Source organism: Marmota marmota, unplaced genomic scaffold (assembly GCF_001458135.2).
Source record: "Marmota marmota marmota unplaced genomic scaffold, marMar, whole genome shotgun sequence".
In the NCBI taxonomy this organism is placed as follows: domain Eukaryota; kingdom Metazoa; phylum Chordata; class Mammalia; order Rodentia; family Sciuridae; genus Marmota; species Marmota marmota.
The window spans coordinates 9,713,616-9,733,946 of NW_025999983.1; the positions used below are offsets into that span (position 1 = coordinate 9,713,616).

Genomic DNA, 20,331 nt, shown 5'->3' on the forward strand with positions numbered 1-20,331 from the left:
GAGAGAGAGTGAGAGAGAGTGGTGTTTTGTGTGTTTTGTTTGAGGGGAGGGGGGATAGTAGAGGATAGGAAAGGCAGCAGAACACAACAGACACTAGTATGGCAATATGTAAATCAATGGATGTGTAACTGATGTGATTCTGCAATCTGTATATGGGGTAAAAATGGGAGCTCATAACCCACTTGAATCAAAGTGTGAAATATGATATATCAAGAACTATGTAATGTTTTGAACAGCCAACAATAAAAAATTTAAAAAAAATAAAAATAAAAATAAAATGGGCATTTTGAATGTGCAAGTAAGATATCTGTCAAAAATTGCATTGTTCTATAATTCTGAAAGATGAATAAGGATAGAATTTAAGTTCTAATTTTACTTAGTACTCCTGCCTCACAATGTAAATTTTATTTTACTAAGTGGATCACAAGGCATTTCCTTATGGGTTTTACTCGTCTTTTTGTTGAAATGCTTATTTTGACTTCTTACCAGAATTCTCAATGAATCACGGTGATGAGCCACATGCTTCCCCAGGCAATGTACACCAGGGGCACTATTTTTTTTCCTTTCCCAGAAAAGAAAGACCACCACTGTTCTAAGGATGTGTTAAATCAGGGTACTGTTCTCTCTCCACTGACATCAGTAATCCAGCATGTGACATTCAGATGCAATGAGGGGCTGCGAGGGGCCGGCCGCTGCAGAAGGCGCTGCCTGAGCACTATTAAGTACGTTCAAGCACTAGCCTCTGGCTCTACCATTGAAATTTAACAGCTAGAATGATTTCTTACAGCAAGCATGGTCAAGGTCCTCAGGTAGCTATTCTGCCCTGGATTTTATGCATTCAAAAGGACATAAACACATGTGACACAAGTAAAACTGAACTAAACACTCATTCCTGCCTCCTCCCGTCATCCTTTACCTTCTCTCCCTGCAGGCTCTGAGTCACCCCCAGAAGATGTAAGTCAGGATCAGAAACACACACAGCTCTTTTCTTTTCATGGTAATATACCATACGCCACAAAATATTTTATTTCTTGTTTTTGATAGCACAAAGGGCCTATCTATGTGTATACATCTGTTCATGACTATTTTAATGTGGCAAACTATAAAGCATATTGTTACCATAACTTAGAAGAGGTATGAACAAAGCTCGGGGGAAGCCTTTCCTTCTCACTGGATTGGCAAAGCCCAGAGAAAATCCCTCAAACATCCCGATATGAGGCCTTCCTTGGGGGTTGCCAGTGAGAACGTGCAAGCTGGGCACAAAGCCATAATTTGCATGAGTGCCTCCTCCCCATGCAGCAGCCCCAGCAAGCCTGACGTGCACGGCTGCTCTGGGAGAACAGCAAACTTCTCCTCACGGCCATACTGATGCTCCAAGAAAGCCCTGCCCCTGCAGCCTGGCACATCAGCATACACTTCCCCCTAGTTTAAGAGGTCTGATTTTGATAGCTTACCACATCCTTTTTCTAGGGAAGCAGCAATTTGTCTAAAACCATCAACTTAAAGCAAGCAAGCAAGCAAACAAAATGCCTTTAAACTACTTAGATAATCAACCACCAGTAAGGGTGCAAAGGACCCAAAGCTTCCTCTATGGAAGACTGTCAGGTCCCAAGAAGATAGCTGTCCAGCTGTGAGATCCCACTCTAGGCAGCTTTGCTAATGGTACACAAAGCTGGCAGCTTTTCTACAGGTGATTGCTGGACAAAATACCTCCAAATAATCAATTCTCAAACTTTAGCATGCATATATGAAAATTGTCTGAGGAGTTTGTTAAGAATGAAGATTCCTGGACCCACCCCCAGAAATTCTGATGGGACCTCAGGAATCTGTGGTTTTAACAGCATTCTAAAGGATCTTTAAAGTAGGTGATTCATAAATTTGGGTAGTGTGATTGACATTTTCCCCTGTAAAGGGCTATCAGAACTGATATGCCTCGCACTGGCAGGACAGTGATGATGCTCTGCCTCTGGGATCGACCAAAGCTCAGCTGGCAGAAAGACTCACCACTGGAATTTGAGCAGGGCTCTGCAAGGGGAAGGCTCGGCGCAGTGTCTCATGGCTGCTCATCAACTATCTATAGGATCTAGTGTAACTGTGCCCATAATACGTAGTTCCAATCTTTAAGTCTAAGTTAGAACAGAAGCAGGAAAGACCCTGAAGAGGGAAGTCCCGACTCTCCATCCAACTTCCCAGGTATTCCACATGAAGAAACAGTTGTCACATTTACACCTACACTGGCTCCATTTAAATAATCACTTGTTCACTGAAGCCTGTAACAGTCTGTCACTACACGGGAGGATTTTTTGGCCCTATACACTGCTATAGCACAAGTGTTTGGACTCACTGAAGAGAATGCTGGAATGTCAGTTGCTCTGGCTGCAAACCGAGGTCAGGAAATCTACCACCAGCCCTGGCTGGCATCTGAACTACCTTCACCTTCTCCCAAAGTGCACTCTGATGAAGAAGGGCTTAGTTGTCATCACTGACCTCCTCTCAGTGTGCCTAAACCAACGAGACGGGTACCACAAAGGGCCGCTTTGACCCATCTGTAGTCAAGTGCACCGCATCAGCCCCAGCCCCAGCCCCAGCCCCAGCCCCAGCCCCAGCAGGAGCTATGCCGCTGTGTAACCCTGAACTGCTGGCTTCCCAGGGGCTGACTCAGTTCCGTAGGTTTACTGGACCTGTTAACATACATGTGGCACAAGCTAAATGGCCAAGACTCCTCGGATGTGCTGAATAATTACTTTATATCATTATAGCATTTGACTTATTCAGCAAAGGATGAAATAAAATTATATAAATGTGCAGATTAAAATTTGATAAATGTCTAAATTATTAAAAATTCAATGTCAAAATGCACAATTCAATAAAAATACACTGCTATCCATACAAAAGACTGTGAGGATAAACGGCCATTCACTGAACAGATTTTCTCTGTATGAAATAACGAATAGCAAATTATCTTAATACTAATAATAGAAAGACACCCTCTCTATGAATTCCCATTAAACTGGTTGCTTCTCAGAGATACACACTTCGTAGGCAGAGCACTGCAGATCTGTTGTAGTTGGGTAGTTTTGTGGCTCTGGGGTCTAAAAAAAAAGGGAAAAATGAATATTGCTAATAACAGGTGAAAATTTGTGTAATTTAATGCTCTCCAGGAATTTTAATTCAGGAAGTTAGAGAAAACACAAGACTGTCACAACCCAGGTCCTCTGGTACCAGGGAAAGTGCTGGTGGGGGCCTTTGGTCTCTAGTACAAACACCACCTTCCTGAAATGAAATATGACCTATGTGACATCAGGAAGGCTATTTTATTTATTTTAAAACCTCCACTTTTACCCATAGTTTCTGTTTTCCTCTCTCACAAGCCTCGAAATGGAAGTAATTGGGTAATATCAGTATTAAATGAGACTAGAAGTTCAGTCCCAGAGTGTGTGTGGCCCTTAAGATGGACAAGACAGGACTGTGGCAGAAGGCAGCACAAATGGAAAAAGGTAAACAAGGGATCCAGGGATCTGGCTACAGTGTTTTCTTGACATGTCACAAGGTGGTGGAGGACACAGAGCTGCTAAGTCAAGTTCTGCCTTAACTGAAGGAGCAAGTCCTGCTGCAAGGGTCTCTATCAGTCAACTTAATTCAGAGCAATTCATCATTTGGAAAGTAGCACTTGTTGCCTGGGATGTCCAGGAACCCAAAGGTCTCAGATTCTGGGAAATGGAAGATATACGGTTTGAGCCATTGGTGATGTTTCCCACAAACTGACAGAATACTGAATGCACTAATCAGACATGATTTTGTAAGAATGCAACTGTTGAGACTACAAAATGGGCTGAAAGAGCTAAACGTAATTAGACATTTATGGCAATTTCTCAATGGAGGTGACCTGCAAATAGCACTTATGAAGCAGCTGCTTCCAAGTACACATTTAGAGGGGTTTCCCCAAATGAAAAGGTGCTTCCAACTCTCCCTGCTCTGCCCTGCAGCCATTTCCCCTGAATATGAATTCTCAAAATTTATCTCTACCACTGTCAAATGCAAAGATCTTACTTTGGGATCTACCAATACTCTTTAACAATTCTCAAAGACAGAACTTAGTGTCTGTACTTAGCAATCACCAATGATATCCGAATATGTCCACATATTATACAAGCACAGAATGAATACAGTAATTTATACAGAATATAATGTAACCCTTAAGTCTCAAACAGACTGAGCCAGTTTCCCAGAAGTTGAAAAGTAGTACTATTTCCATTTTCACCAGTGGATCCATCTTCTCAAGCTGGTTGGGCACATTCACTTGGGAAGCCTAGGAGAGGGTAGGACAGGGTATCCCTTGGGAGCCAGAGCTGCCAGGTTACCTGTGGCGCTGTTCACCATGGTGGGCGTCATGCTGTAAGGCGGTGCCTGTGTGTTCATCAGGCCAGAGCTGTTGTTCATGGGTTGGCTGTAGGGAGAGCTGGAAGCCACAAGTCCACTCTGGTTCATGCCAGGAAAGCTGCCTTGCCTATATGAAAAGAAAGCACAGGTACACATAGACTGACGGCGCACAGCACGGCACAGCAGAGTAGACGGTCCTGGTGTCAACTCTAATAGAGCACTCAGGTGAGGGGCGGGGCTGAGTTTTCATGTTTGCTAAAACCAGACTGTTTCCTGGAGAAAGAGACTGAACTCTACTACTAGGCAACTGTCCAGTACAGTGTTTAAAAATTCCAAATATCATAAGTTATACAAATAAGCTACACATTCATAATTACGACACCTATTCAGAATTATTCATGTTGAGGAATGTTAGCAAGAGTAGGGAACTTGAAATAAGAACAGGAATTACAAAAGCAAGCAAAATTAATGTCTAATGTTTAATAAGATCTGACTATTAGCACTGCTTAGTATCCTCACATCAAAACCACAAGAGGTAAAAAAAAAAAAAAAAAAAAAACAAATGGGCAGTGTGGGGATATTAAAAAAGTAATTCTTTGCCCTAAATTTTCTGATATAAAAAAATGAGAGAAAGCGCTGCTAACTCTCTCCTCAACCCTTTACTTAACTTTTTGAAGTCAGGGTGTATTAAAAACACACTGATTTCCCCATACCAAAATTATGTAGCAGACACACACCTCCACTGCTTTTTTTTAAAATATATATTTTTAGTTGTAGTTGGACACAATACTTTTATTTATTTTTGTGCGGTGCTGAGGATCGAACCCAGTGCATTGCAAATGCAAGGTGAGCACTCTACCACTGAGCCACAACCCCAGCCCTCTCCACTGCTTTTTGGCAGGGCTTCTTCATCACAGGAGAGGACAGGTACTTAGAATAGCTCAAGTTTCCCAAATCTGCACAGCCCCTTGCCCCAAATGCTGCTGACATCATCTCTTGCTGACTTCGTTTTACTAGATTTGCCCAATGCTTGGTAAGACACAACTTCTCTTTACCCTTAAAAGAGAAGGGTCCTCTATCCAGAAGAGAAAACTGTCTCACAATGTCACTTCTCTGATGGGTGGTAATGAGAGAAGAGATTTAAATGGCAAAGTGGTCAGTTCTCCTAGGGAAAATTCCAAAGCAACAAGAAAGATGGTGGCAATGTGGCAAAAGCCTTAGAAGTTCTATTTCATCCTTGTAGTCAAAGCTTTTATGTAAAATCTTTAAGAAACTTTTAAAGTTTGGGGGAGTGATGCTACTCTTAGTAGTAAAGCTAAGAAGAGGGATAAAAGATGCTTTTCTTATTTGTTCCAAACTAATTATGATTATACAATCCCATTTACTGCCATTAAACTATCACTTGGTGGCTCTAGATGTAAAAAAGCCAACATTTTTATGAGACCTTTAAAGAGATTAACATAAATCATTTTAAAATCTATATACCGATGATTTTTCTGTTATGTTTCCAATGGACTTAACTTTCTTGCTTGGAGAAAAAATTTAAACATGGACTATTTGAAAAATCAAAGTAATAAAGATTTAAGTTTCTTTTTCTTTCTTTCTTTCTTCTTCTTCTTCTTCTTTTTTTTTTTTTTTTTAATAACAAACCATTCAGGGAATTTCTGTACCAATACTCAATGATAACTTGGCAAGAACCTTCTTAGACAAATGGTGTGGGCATGGCTTGGGGTGTTACTTTGACCTTTGGTCCTCAGCTCACTGAGGGTTCACTGCTGAGGGGCATGACAGCACCTACCCCACAGGATCTGAGACCACTCAATGGCTTTCAGTTAGCCTGCTCCTGGACTCCTGCACTGCAGCTATAAACATGGGCCTCCGTGGTGCAGGCCTCACTTCCTCCTGTGATGGCCGGCATCGACTTAAGCATCCTAAATTTCCTTCTGGGTGTCCTTACCCCATAAGCCGGTCCAGGGCCAGTTTTCAGAAGTGGCTCCTGTTGGGGCTGCTTTGTTTCTTAGATGAACCTGTGAAGAGCACCCTGAGCTTCTGAACAGGCTTTTTCTGGAAGATTATTTCCAAGTCAGTAACTGCTTCAACTCACTGCTGGCCTCCCTGTCTCTAGGATGTGTTCTAGTGGCTGCTTCCCACGAGAGCCACCCTTGCTCCCCCTGGAAGGGAGCCCGGCTGGCTGGCTGTGAGCTGCACCTGTGCACAGCTCTAAGCCTCTCTTGGCTGTGTTCAGGTAACCTCTGCTCATCTGGGCTCTTCTAGCAGTGCACTGAGAGGAGGATCAGGCCTACTTAACCCTTGCATGTGAAAAAGTCCTGGTAAGTGAAATGAATCGGGAGAGAATGCATTCATCACTGTAGAAAGGCATTCTAAAGTACAGTCCACAGTCACCTTTTCTAGCTTCCACTATTTCATTTCATGTGTAGACAGCTAACATGGATGGCACTAATCCCTCCTTGAGACATTTGTTTATGCTAAAGTGGAAAAGAGAACCAGAATATGCAATCCATCAGGAAGCTGACTAAATTAGCAGCCATCTAACCCTGATCTGTGGCTTTTCCCCCACATCTGCACAGCCCATGTTCAATCACTATGAGATGACAAAATCACATAACAGTTTTACAGTAACAACACAACGACAAAAAAAAAATATCAAAGATTGAAAGGTCCACGTGTTGGATGTCAACTGCTTGTTATGTGGTCCTCAAGTAAACTGCAGCTGTTGTTTTAAAAGTCTGGTTAAAAAGCCAGGGATCTTATTTGGGCGGGCTGTGACAATTATTAGGAACTCAAAGCCTCAAATGTGAGTTCGGGGCTGAGTCACCTCATGGATCCCTGTCCAGGACAGCACTGACTGCTGTATCCCTTTGGATCACAGCAACCCCTGGAAGCTCCACGTGGAGTTAGGAAAATCATGAGGTAAATCCCCACTTTCTTCAAAAGAAAATTAGGAGCAACAAACCACAAACAGGCAGAAATTCAAGGTGAAATGAAGGGATACATCTAGTGTAAAACCTGCCCAAATGTCAGATGAACCCAAAAGAGCAAAGTGTCCCATCTGGGACTCCGGGGCTGTAACTACTGGGCTGTTGCTTCTTGTGGGCCCAAAGGCTTGGGCTGTTCTGTCCCCTGTCACTGTTTTCCACAGTCTGCAGATCTGAAACCCAAGGTCAGGGCCGTGAGCATCCAACATCATCTCAGAGGTCTCTTCTACGTTGATGCACACTCTGAATGGGCTTGGTGTAGCTGTTAGGTGACCAGACTGCACACTGTGAAGACAAAGAGTCAGGGGCTGCTGACCTCACTGCCCGGCCCTGCCTGGCCTGTTCTGTCCGCCACACGTCTCCCTCATCATTTCAATAGCAAACAAGATTTGTGCACAAACATGCTGACCAGAACTCGGTCCTAGGGTTGAGCCCAGGTGTGTGCGAGGCCTGTCACTCTACTACAGAACCTGGCTCCTACTGCGCGTGCACCCCTGGCAGCGCTTGTGCTCCTGCTTCTCATTCCACGCATGCCCACAAGTGCTGTTTTGTAGATTTTCCTTTTGTTGACTTTGGAGATTTCTTTAAAAATGCACATTCACCTGCCAACAAAGGGCTGGCTTTGGGGAAAAATATGGAAGCCAATGCCAATTTTAAAGTGGCATTTCCGGCAGATCAAGGTAAAGGCAGAAAGGGGAGCACAGGTCGCAGTACAGTTTGAATTCTGTAGGATTCATGCGTGTGCAATCCTAAGAGTGCCACATGCTTCTGAAGATCTGACTCTTACCTCAAATATGAGAGAGTTTAAAATTAAATCAAGTCTATATATATGATTTTGGAGCTTTAAAGAAAACAAGACCTGCTGAGGGCAGTGGAGCGTGCCTCAGTGGCTTGGGAGGCTGAGGCAGAAGGCTTGCTGAGGCAGGAGGATTGCAAGTTCAAAGCCAGCCTCAGCAAAAGCGAGGTGCTAAGCAACTCAGTGAGACCCTGTCTCTAAATAAAATACAAAATAGGGCTGGGGATGTGGCTCATGGCCAAGTGCCCCTGAGTTCAATTCCCAGTAACCCCCTGACAAAAAAAGAAAACAAGACCTTACCATTTTAGCAATTAACAAAATTTTTTTCTCAACAGTACAGATGAAAGTGTGAGAGTACACCTTGAAAATGAACCAACTTCTGACACAGCTCTTTGAAGAAGGGCAGGGCAGGCAGAATAGGTGCCCCGGACAGCCTACACAGTGGAGCCCCGTGGAGCACTCCAGCACACCCACGGCAGACATCATTTGAGTCACGCTTAGGACGAGCATAAAGCAATGCATGCTCAGTGGGAAAGCTGAGCGTGACTGCCACGCACACATGCCTTCATCCAGGACTGCCAGTGCAGCGTGGCTGAGTCATGAAGCCAGCAAGGACCGCTTACTGACAAAATACGCCAGACCAGCACTGAAATTCGAGGGCACTTTGTTACTTAGACCCAACTGTTGGAACCAGAAGTTGAAACCTGCGAGACCCCAATTCCAGCAGAATCTTTTTCTACTTGCTACTCTGTTTCCCTGGAGAGCTACGGCTATAAGAACAGAACATCCTATTGGAAATGTTTTATGACCACAGATGTTCTCACACAACATCCAGTATCGCTGGAGAGAGATTTCTGATGGAATTACATGGTGATTCTTCCAAAGCAGCATTGAGGAGAAATCCAGCTCAGCTTATTTTAAATCTAATATCCAAAGCGAAAACCACTGTGTGTACCCCAAAAAGCACAATCAAAGCACAAAGCTCAAGTGGCTTTGTGGTGGGGCTGACCCACGAACGTGCCTGCAGCAGCTGCTGTCAGCAATGCTGGTGGCAAAGCCATGTTGCCATTTCAACAGGCCAATGGCTCTGGCTTGATAGCATCCCTGGGAAGGCAAAGCAGCATTTGTATTGTTGAACAAAGACAAACAGCAAACCCAAGAGCAGTGACATAGAAACTGGATTCCTGAAAAAATATACAGCCACGTGCTGTTTAAAAACAAAAACCAACCAAACAAAACCAGCTACATTTTGCTCAGGGAAACATACTAGAAATATAAATTTCAGTCAGAAATACCTTCTGCTCAGGAGTCACACTTGTGTCCGGGATGGGGTGGGCGCGAAGCAACACAACAGTGGACCAAACACACAAGAAAACAAACAACTGGAGCAGCCAGCAAGAGCTGTGGCCTTGCTGTGGCATGGATATAAGGTACCTGCATTTGCAAGCTTAAGGTGAGGGGGACAAGAAGTACCCTGGGGAAGGGATGGTGGCCCTTTAGATCTGAGTGTTGGACGGGAATCCACCAGATGAGGAGGCAAGAACTGCAGGTGCAGGGCTCTGTGGCGTCTGGTGTGCACAGATGGTGTGGGAAGAAGGGGCACCATGAGGCCCACAATTACGTGAGGTTCTGAACCCAAAGAGAAACAGGAAGAGACCAGGGGTTTCCAGGAGGAAGAATGGCACTGAAGATGTATGTTGTAAGATATCACCCTCTGACTGTGAGAGGCAGGAAGAACACGTGTGGGGCCCTCAGGTGGGAGGCCATGGGTGGTGGAAGCAGGATGAAGAGCTAGCAGCATCATGGAGGTGACACAAGGATCTGGTGATGATTAAACACTGTGGGGGAGGAAGAGCAGGCGGGCATGGCTGGCAGGTGTTCCTGTGCAGAAGAGGCTGCCTGCGCAGGAGAGGCTGGGGCAGCCACTGAGTCAGGAGAGAGCGGGAGTCTGGCTCTGGACACCTGGAGTCCGATGGGCCTCGAGTGCCAAGGTGAGGCTGCACAGGCAGGTGGACCCCTGGGCCTGGACAGGAGAGCGTTGGTGTGCTGTAAGCCATCTTTCCCCCTCTGTGAGGGATGCCCCTTACTAGACTCGAGGTCTTTTTGCCAAGCTCTTTCCTCCCTGGCCAATGTGATCTCTTTCAAGGCAGCCTCTTCACTCAAAGAGACTCTCAGCATGTATGACACCAACAGACTTGCCAGTTACAATGAACCATTGTTTTCTAGCTACACACCGGACTCCTCAAGCCCTTGGCCTCCAGGTATGTTTAAGTTGTACCCTTTCCTTTAAGAATGGGTGGAGGGCAGTATCACATTCCAGCAGCTCCGAGGAGACCCTTTCCACAGAGCAGCACCTTCTCAAGAGTGAGCTAACTCATCGGGCAGAGCACCTCTCTGCCCTGGCCTCATGACCTGGCATCTCCCACAAGCTGTCCCAAGCCACCTCCTGGCTCTCCCCATTTGTCCAAAGCACTGTATTTGACCACGCTTCCTGGCAAAGCTCCCTCAGCTGAGCGCTGGGCGGCACTGTGCTCCAGCCGGGCCCTGGAAGCCCACACCCTCACAAACAGCCTGCGCTCCTCCCCACTCCCCACCAGCTGCTCCTGGGTGCTAGGCCCCGTCCTTCCTTTCCTCAACACAGGGGCCAGTTCTGTCCCTAAAGCAGCTTACTGATCCTCCCTGGTTCTCAAAGGAACCAGAACAAACAGAGTGTGAGGGGTTTCAGGAGACAGGCCTCCTTGTCCGAGTGTGAAGAAAATGCAAGAAGAGTGTCCGATGCTTGGATCTTGGTAACTGAGGTCCAAGGCTGTCTCTGCATCCTCAAAGTTGACTGAGATTGGTTCCCTCTCCTGCTTTGTGAACTGTTTACTGGCAAGAACACAGAAGTTAACCGAAATACTGATGACATTTAACACGGAGTGATTCCAGCACTTCCTTGCTGATTCCTAGCGTCCCAGTGGCCTTGAGTGCACGGCACCAGTGTGAGCCCAAGCGGGGCTGGGAGCTTGTCCTCTTTCTGCAAGAGGAGACTCTCAGACCTCTGGGGATGCTGGCACCATGCAGCATCCCCCTGGTCTAGGAAAAATGAGACCCATACTGCACCAAAGAGAAATGCAGTTGACACTGATGTGCCCCATGGAAAGTGCGCCCTCCTAACTGCACTAAACATAAAGATCTTTAAAAGTTAATCTTGAGATCATAATACCATTATAGGAGTCTCAATCCCTTTACCAGGAGAATTGCTCCTTTTCAGTGCTAGGTGGGTCCATATCTTTATTCAGGACATCTTTAACCTGTCACCTGGACAGGTGAGAGAGGACAGGGGGAGCAGACCATCTGGAAGTGTCCCAGCTGCCTGGGAGCCAGGAGAGTAGAGTGAAGAGTAGGGTCCTAGAGGTCTGGGAGTACCCTGCCCCAGATGCAGAGTTCATGTGAGCTTAACAAATGCAGAGCAGATAATTAACACTCACTGGTGAACTAATCTGAGGAGAGACGCTTTAGCAACAAGATGATTAAGAATACATACCTCTTACATGCATCCATATGTATCTCTGCTACCATAATGATAATGGACCTTTCAGTTGGCTTCAAAAAAGTATTTTGGATCCTGAGTTCTCCATCTCAAATACTGTATTGTAGCCTATTTTGTAAAAACCTTGATAGGGAGCGTACACACACACACACACATACACACACATACACACACACACACACACACACTTGTGATTTTTAAGAAATACTCCTAAAACTCTTACAAAATTTCCTGAGCTAAAGATGGCCTTGGGCTGTGAAGTTATCTAACGTAGTGAAACCACACACTGTTCAAAATTAGGTAGAAAATGCCTCTGGAAAAGCCTGAAAACTGAGCAAAACTATAATCCCTCACTAGCCCCAGCCCCTGTGAGTAGTAGAGGACAGGACTCTGGTGATTCCCCACCTGAAGGTGTCTAAGCAGCAAAGGGAACCAGGAGTAGTAACACTCCAAGCAAGGGGCTGAGCCTTGTGGCTGGAGTTTTCATTTGGTCTGTTATTCAAATCTATATGATGGCTGACGTGGAGTTCAAAATAAGAAAAAGAACCAGATTATGAAAAACCTTTAGGGGGTGCACCCCACAATCCTTAATGCCACTAAACTAAGGTGCCTGTGAGCATTCAAAAAAGAATCCAGCCCCTCACTACAGATCTTTACAAGGTCACCCATGATAGTCTCCAAGCTGGACTATACGAAGTCTCAGAGCATATCAACTTCATGGCTCCCGCTGCTCCTGCTGCCTTCAGCCCAAGACACTGCTGAGGTCAAGGCTGGAGAACTCTGCTGCCTCCTGGTATCAGTCTGCAAGCCCTTCAGGTTGGCAATGCAGGTCTGCACCGCTACCTGATGCGATTGTGATTTCAGGATCCCTGCTCTTTTCTGATTAAGTGGGACTTGCGGAGCTGTGACACTGTGTGGCCATATAGTTAGTCCTAGGTGCTAGCCTCTCTAGCATGAGTGTGTGAATGTGTGGGCAGAGATGTAAGCAGGCAGGCAGGGCTCAGCTTGCCTTTCTCACTCAGCTTTCCCGGGCTTGCCATCAGTGCTGTCTTGGAGCACAAACACTAATCCTTAGGTGTGAGCTGGCTTTCTGCTCCAGAACCACCTAGAGGATTTGTTAAACATGCAGGTACACTGGCCGCGTCCCGTCCCTCCTGTGGTTGGGTGAGTGTGTGTTGAAATCTCCAAGTGGCAATTATCTGCTGGTTAGGGTAGCTCATGGCCTCTAGTCCACTGGAGGTTTGCTGTATATTTCATACTCTGAACCTCATTAAAATAAAGTTAAAAAACTGTTTTTTTTTAAGAATTAATATTTTAGTATATTTTGATTTGAAGATTTATAAATGTAATTTAGGGCTATTATGAATAGTCTTGTAACTCTAAAAGATTTAATTGTGAAATCATAATCTTAAAATACTAACATAATAACATTTAAATTCTAAATTTTGAAAGGGACCAAAAATGACTGCATAGTATTCAGACAATAATGCAAGCCTTACATTTAACTGCAGAAATAAAATCTCTATTTCAGCCTTTGAGATCTTCTTTGTCTTTCAATAACATGGCTTTTCAAATCATAGCTATTACGTTAAAACCTAGTTGTCCAAAATCCAAAGGGCTGGATCTCAGTGAATGCATCATCCCCTGCTCCTCGGCACAGGGACACCATTGTAACTGGGGCTTGACACATTCACAAGTTTTTTGGCCCTTCTCTTTGACATTTTAATGTACTCTCTCCATTAAAGTATTTCCACATCGGTGGCTCCTTGTCCATCAGTCACTGCGTCACACAGGTTTCAGAAGAAAATAACACAGAAAAAGTGCCTCATTGGCATACGGCAGCACAGCACATGAATGACAACTGAGTCTCAGTAATGAACAGTGGCTAGGGGCCATGTGGATGTGAGATGCGCATGTGGCACAGACAGCAGCAACTTGGTGTGCCTGAACGCCAGACCAACGGATTCGCCTCTGTGAATAGATCCAGCTGTCTCCGAGCAGGGGAGACGGCTGGCCACATCCTCTTACAGAATGTACAGCTGCTTCTACACACTTTTTTTTTCGGGGGCGGTGGGAAGGGGGATTGAACTCAGGGGCACTTGACCACTGAGTTACATTCCCAGCTCTATATTATATTTTATTTAGAGACAGGTCTCCCTGAGTTGCTTAGCACCTCGCTTTGGCTGAGGCTGGCTGTGATCTTCCTGCCTCAGCCTCCCAAGCTGCGGGGATTACAGGCATGCACCACCGTGCCCAACTTGCTTCTACACTTTAAACAGTTGGATTGCTACTGATCTAGGGATCCTATGGCTAGGACCTAGTGGAGTTCATTTACTCTGTTAATGAGCGGCTAAGATGAAAAAATTAGTATTAATTAAAATTTTCAATTTCTCATTTTACTTAAACCAAAAATATTTTTAAAACTAATTTTGGTGACCCTAGTTTTTGTTGTGATGTAAGAATTAAAATGTAGGTACACATATGCATCTTAGTGGTATTTGTTAGAACAACAGTCTTCTAGTCAAGAGTATGACACTTTATACTGGTCGACTTTGCCCTTTATTTGCTCATTTTTAACATGTAGGCAGTCTGAGAGTTTCCTTTTGTCTGATGTTTAGTTACTGCACTGGGGACAGCAAAAGGATGACAGTGCCTGTCCCAGGGTACACAGGTGTCCCCTTGCCCCCCACCCAGCAGGAAATGCCCTCATCCACGACTCTCCATTCTTACTTTAACAGCTGCATGCCAGCCCCAACAGTGTTAAATGCTGCTGCGTGTAGGCGGGGGCGATCAGATGGGGAAAACCACTGCTGCACAAACCCGTCACGTGCTGGCAAGTGTGTGTGACTTCCACTGCAGGTGTCGGGCCTGAGAAGCAAACGGCCTCCTGAGCTGTTCAAGGGTTGCCAGGGTGTGTGCAGCAGCCTTTCAGTGCAGAAGAGCAGTTGGCCTCGCCCTGAGCATGAGGCAGGGTCTCCATTCAGTTGCTCATTCTTTGCTTTCTAATTGCAGGCTGCCTTTAGGCACAAAGGAGAACTCTATAATAGAGAGTATTTTTGTATTTTTTAAAGAAAAATCTAGTTTAGGAACAGCATTACAGAGGGAGAAGAGAGCTATAGGCCCACCTCTGCTGTGCCCTGTCTCCAAACTCAGTGGTCCTCAGTGGGCACCCACAGGTCTGTTTCCTCCACCAGAAAGTCAAGGAGCACAGGCTGGAGCAGTGTCCAGACCGATGCCTTCCAGCTCCAGGGTTCTGTCATTCCGTAACTGAAGCTCTGTGTCTTCTTGGAAGTCGTTCTTATGAAACAGAATAAAGATCCTAAAGACTGGTGCCAGACTTCTCTTCCATTTTCATGTAACCAAAGACTTGACTCTAGTTTATATATATGAGGAATTAAAATCTGTTTACTCACATACCCTAGTTTAAAGATGTAGGGCTTGTCAGAACTTCTATAAATTCAGTGAAGTCATGCTTCCTGCTTGGAGCTCATTTCCAAGAAAAAAAATCTGGATAATTCTGAAATATCCAGCTCTATCAATCAGTTGTTTATGGCAGAGATGCCAATTGTTGAACACTATTGCGTGCCATCTAGAAATAAGGAATGGGGTGCAAAGCACAAGAAACAACCCAGGGAATGTTAGTTGTAGACGTGTGTGTGTGTGCTCGCTTCAACCATCAAGGTTGTAGAACATAGATTCAGTCAGTCAAAAAAATCTTAGAGCTGGGAATGCATTTGAGGAGGCAGTAGCTGTGGGCTCTTCCAGGCTTCTGGCAGGCTGTGGCTCTCCCATGCTCAGAATCTTCCTGTCTGATGCTATGAACATCTATCAGGATGGGCTTTTGGTAAGATCAAATAGTATTTCCAACTCTGTTTCTCAAATCTCTCAAATAACATTGCATTAACAATTATAGGCTTGATTGTTAATTAAACAGCAATGCATCTTCTGAGCAAAAGCCTGTCAGTTCTGTACAGGTATTACTTATAAATCATTAACGTTGACTGGGCATCAAGATACCACTTGAACGAGATCCACCGCCTTCTACTGTGCATCCTCTAACAAGTGAAAGGAAGAATTCTTTTATCCAATGGGTGAAAAAAATATACCTACATGTACTTATTCAACGTAGCAGGTGGATTTTTTACAGGCATGGTGCCACTCTTAGAGGAACTGATAACGTGGCTTCTGACCAGTTGGTTGTGTGTTTTCTCTGTATACCTTACACTCAACTGGCTAGAAGATACCACTGACACAATCCTTCATCTTGTCACCAGGCTGTCTAACTGCAGCCTCATTCCTCACCTCCTCATTAACTCGTACTTCCGGACTCTTCACAGGCTCCAGGACTTCGGGACTCTAACTTAGGAGGCTCTTTACAGGACCCTGTGAATACAGGGCCCCTGAAAGGCCCGCACCGGGGCCTCCTTTCCAAAAGGAAACTGGCTTTTTCACAATTGTCTTCCAAATGACCAACTAACATTCACCTGACAGAGTTATCAATGGGGGGAGAGAGGAAAAGAAAACCAACAATGCAAGTTTTGCCACAATGTTATTAAATATGGAAACATAAAATCTCCCAACCTCCAACTAAAATATGGAACACACACTTTTTTTTTTTTTTTCAAATTCAATTTCTGTTTTAAAAAAGGCACAATAGGCAAAGGAACAGAAGGCAGGTTTAAAATAGAAACAAACTTTCTTTTCTTTTCTTTTTGATAGAGAATACTGTAAACACAGTGTAAATACTGTAAACCAACAGGTGCAGGGCTACAAAGACGAGCCTTTGCCAATGTATGTGGTAAGATTTACACAGAACAATCCAACATTTTTTTCAAAAAATTTTTTTAAAGGAGGAGGTGTTGTATTGTAAGGAAGTTACCTGGATGCCACTGGCTGAAACACAGATTGGATCTTCTCCTGCTGGTTAGCTAACATTGATTTTCTGCCCCCGTGGAACAGATTTTACTGTGATGCACACCATTTAAATTCACTTTCTGCAGTTGCTTCACAGGGCTTGGCAAAGCCCAGCCAGATGAGGTTGGTGGGGGTAGACAATGCTCCTTTGAGGAGAAGGACAAGCCTGGGGTCTGAGGCTGAAGACAAACACCTTCCTCCCTCACCATGATCTTCCTACTATTTCGTGAACTGACCTTGAAGGTACAAGGGAAAAAGCACAATAGAGGAAAAGGCAATTTCCGAAGAATGAGAATGTCTGCCTCGTTCTGTGGTTGTTATTTTACTCTGAGGATTATATTAAGAATTCTGTATTTGTTGGTCCAAATTTAGGACCATGCTCACAGAACGCATAATTCTCAGTTATGAAATGATCATTTCCTCTGATGTCTAAATAAATGTAGACTGAATATAAGGGTATTAAGAAGCTCTGTCACCCACCCATAACAAGTAGTGAACGTGTAGTTTGCTAAGCTTGCTGCTGAAACAAAGCTAGTTGACAAGAATCTGTTTCATGTTAACCAAAGAGAGGTATGTCTTTACTGGAAGTATCAAGCACATTGAAGTCTATATACAATGATCTTATGATCAATATACACAAAACAGTGCCAACAGTTCACTCAGCAGTGGTGTGCTTTCAGGGCATTTATTAACCTAAAAATGGTGACAGGGCCTCGGAGTGTATACCTTTTTACCTTTTTTATTGGTACTGGGTATTGAACCCAGGGGTGCTTAACCACTGAGCCACATCCCCAACCCTTATTTTCTCTTGAGACAGGGTCTCACTAAGTTGCAAGTCACTGGTACGACAGGCACCGGCCAGTATGTAGATTTGTAGAAGGAAAGAAGAGAAGTACTTTTTGTTGCTGTATGTAATTCCTGTATTGAAATTGATAAAAATATGGCTACACTGTTCAGGTAGAAAATTCTGTGTTGTTATCTGGTTGTATTTTCCTGGTGCTTCAACATTCTAATCTCATTGGAAGGAAATAACACAACCCTCTGGCACAGGTGCTGGCTCACTGACACGGTGAGGAAACTTCTCCTACGCCCTCTGAATGGGCCAGGCCAGCATGGGTCTCAGGTCTCATGACACGCCACTCTGGGTGACGGCATCTCACTGTGGTGGCAGGTGTGGTCATCACAGTCAGGAGGACAGTGCTGCACAACACAGGTAACCAAACAAAACAGGGACAGTGAGGGGGAAAGGATGTCCGAGCAGGCGACTACGCTGCTTCACGCAGATAAGAGGTTTCTGCGGTCCCTCTCAGGCATGAAGGAAAGCAGGCATGCCAAAGCCATGCACAGACAGGAACCGAGGGCGACATGCAGGCTTCCCCCAAACTGCTGCAGTACAGACAGTGAAAAGCAAAAGGAACACAACACAGGAGGACAGACAGATGAACTGCCCCGGGTGGCTTTCCTATGAGGGCGTTTACTCTCTTGGCCTGGGCGTTCCTGCAGCCAGATGGCACGTTCCTGAATGTTTAGGAGAAAACACCCAGGTCCCGCAGAAGCCCGGGGTTTGTTGCCACCTACCCGTACTGGTCAGCCTGGTGCATCATGGGAGCCTGGGAGCTGCCATAGTTGGGGTGCTGGGAAGAAAACATGGGGCGTCCGCCAGCCCCAGACTGGCTGGGATAAGCAGGCGACCTAATGTGTGGTGGCCTAAAGTGGAACAGAAGAACAGCTTCTTTGGATTTGTTCTGTAGCACAAGTTTGAATCCCTGTCTGCATGCTATTCCACATGTAGGTATGGGGGTTACAGAAGGGGACAAACAGGCAGAATACCCTGACCATGCAGCTGCCTTGGGTGGGTCTGGATAAAATTTCTTAAAAAAAAAAAAAATGTTGGGGTGGGCAGGGCACAGGAGGGAAAAAAATAAGATTCTCAGATCTAATCTGTTTACACATGTGAAGTATAGCTTTGACTTTGGTAAAATCGAAAACTAAAATAAGCAGCCCCCTTTTAAACTCCCAGAGAGCTAAAATGGGCAGTATGTGAAGGTAAGGCTTTGGAAAGGTCTACTGATTACAAACAGAAAATAAAGACACATTGAATTCTAAAGATGACACACACACACTGGCCCGGAAAGGGAACACAGCAAGACTTTCTAATCTAGCAGAATTCTGCCTTAATCTCTCTGTTATCCTCTCAGATCACCTTCAGAGCCTCATGACAAATGCAATCACATACTTCCTACTTAACAGAAGGAAAATAACTTGTGCTTTGAGTTCCAACAATAGACAATTCATTTAAACCTAAATCAGAACTTCAGTTGGACCAGCTGAACCAGTCTTCACAGACAGGTTTATCTAAACATCCCCACAGCCTGAGCATGTTGGCTACAAGGCAGGTGCTGGTGTTCAGAGGAATTTAAGAGACTGTAATGGAGGTGGGGGTAAATGTGTAGGTGATTTTCATTTTAATTCCTCAAGGGAAATGTATCATTGTTTGGAGCAAACAGTGGGACTGGAGGGGTCCCCATCACACACACACACACACACACTCTCTCTCTCTCTCTCTCTCTCTCTCTCTCTCTCTCAGTTTTTATTTCCCTTTCACATGATTCAGAATCTTCTATTCTTTCTTCTGAAGATAACATTGAGATAAATATCTTCTAATGTGCTTTTTACAATACAGTCATCTTTGTCTCATAAACTTCTGATTCTGTTGTTATTTATACAGGTCAAGTATTACTTTAAGAATTAATATTAAGAACTGGGGCTAAAACCAAGCAAGCAATAGAAGCTGAAACCTTGCTCCATCAACTGAAACTTCCGGAAATACTATCTTTGCTTTGTTGACCACACTTTCGTTTGGATGTAATTATGCCCAGAAAAAAAATTTTTTTTTCAGCATAAGGATACGAAGTGTACAAATCCTAGACAAATACTGTTAGGCCAGCACACGCAAAGTTTCTTTTTACAAAGATTCTTATTGTAGGTTAAAAAAAAAAGTGGGGGCCATGCATCCTTTTCAATGATTTGGATTTTAAATATTTTGCCTTTTGTGCTTCCTTCTCAAAATTTCTTTTAAATGGAACTAAGACATTTCACTATGCACCAGGATCTCGTATGCTGGTGTCGATGACTGTAATAGACATTTTTAAGACACTTTCCACAACTGATGAGCTGAGCCTATTGCTCAGATTCCTTCCTCAGCGGATCATAAAACATGGTCACTCACTTCTCTGACCTTTATGGTACAGCATGTATTTGACACAAAAAGAATCGTCAAATGCAAGTGTGTTCTGCTGTTCTAGTATCTGCTGCCTGGTCGTGTGTCAGCACTGCACCTAGCTGTCTCAGCCCCAGCGGCTTACCTGCTTTGTGCTGAGTTGGCAGCAGCCTGCATCACGGCTGCAGCGGCCTCCTGTGCCTTCCGGTTCACGGTGGGCATCGGCGGCCCCATGCCTGGCCCGCCCTGCTGAGACATGCCAGGAGAGCCGGGGGTCACACTGCTCATGTTTCCAGGAAATGGTCTGTTCTGCATCCCAGCTGCCGGCATCCGTCCCAGGGGCATAGCACCACATTGCTGGCTTGGCCCTTGTCCATGCATCTGGTTGTTGGCACTGATGCCCATACCGGGCCCTGGGCCACTGTAGCTTGCACTGGGCACCCCACTATACGTTGGGGGTCTGGAGTAGTTACCTAAACAAAAAGCAAACACA

The 20,331-nt window shown here is 44.8% G+C and overlaps 1 protein-coding gene across 10 annotated transcripts in view; it reads right to left on the reverse strand.

The window, feature by feature from the left end:
* Window positions 1–20,331, reverse strand: part of Arid1b (AT-rich interaction domain 1B) — a 407,120-nt gene that overhangs the window by 39,501 nt on the left and 347,288 nt on the right. For 6 of the 10 annotated variants that reach the window (XM_048805918.1, XM_048805919.1, XM_048805920.1 and 3 more), the window contains 3 exons: window positions 19,984–20,311; window positions 18,197–18,325; window positions 4,362–4,507 (listed from right to left, as the gene is read on the reverse strand). In XM_048805918.1, the coding sequence (XP_048661875.1) occupies window positions 4,362–4,507; window positions 18,197–18,325; window positions 19,984–20,311 (603 nt within the window). The remainder of the gene's footprint in view (window positions 1–4,361; window positions 4,508–18,196; window positions 18,326–19,983; window positions 20,312–20,331) is intronic. The other 4 variants (XM_048805923.1, XM_048805922.1, XM_015498657.2 and 1 more) reach the window with 1 other exon arrangement.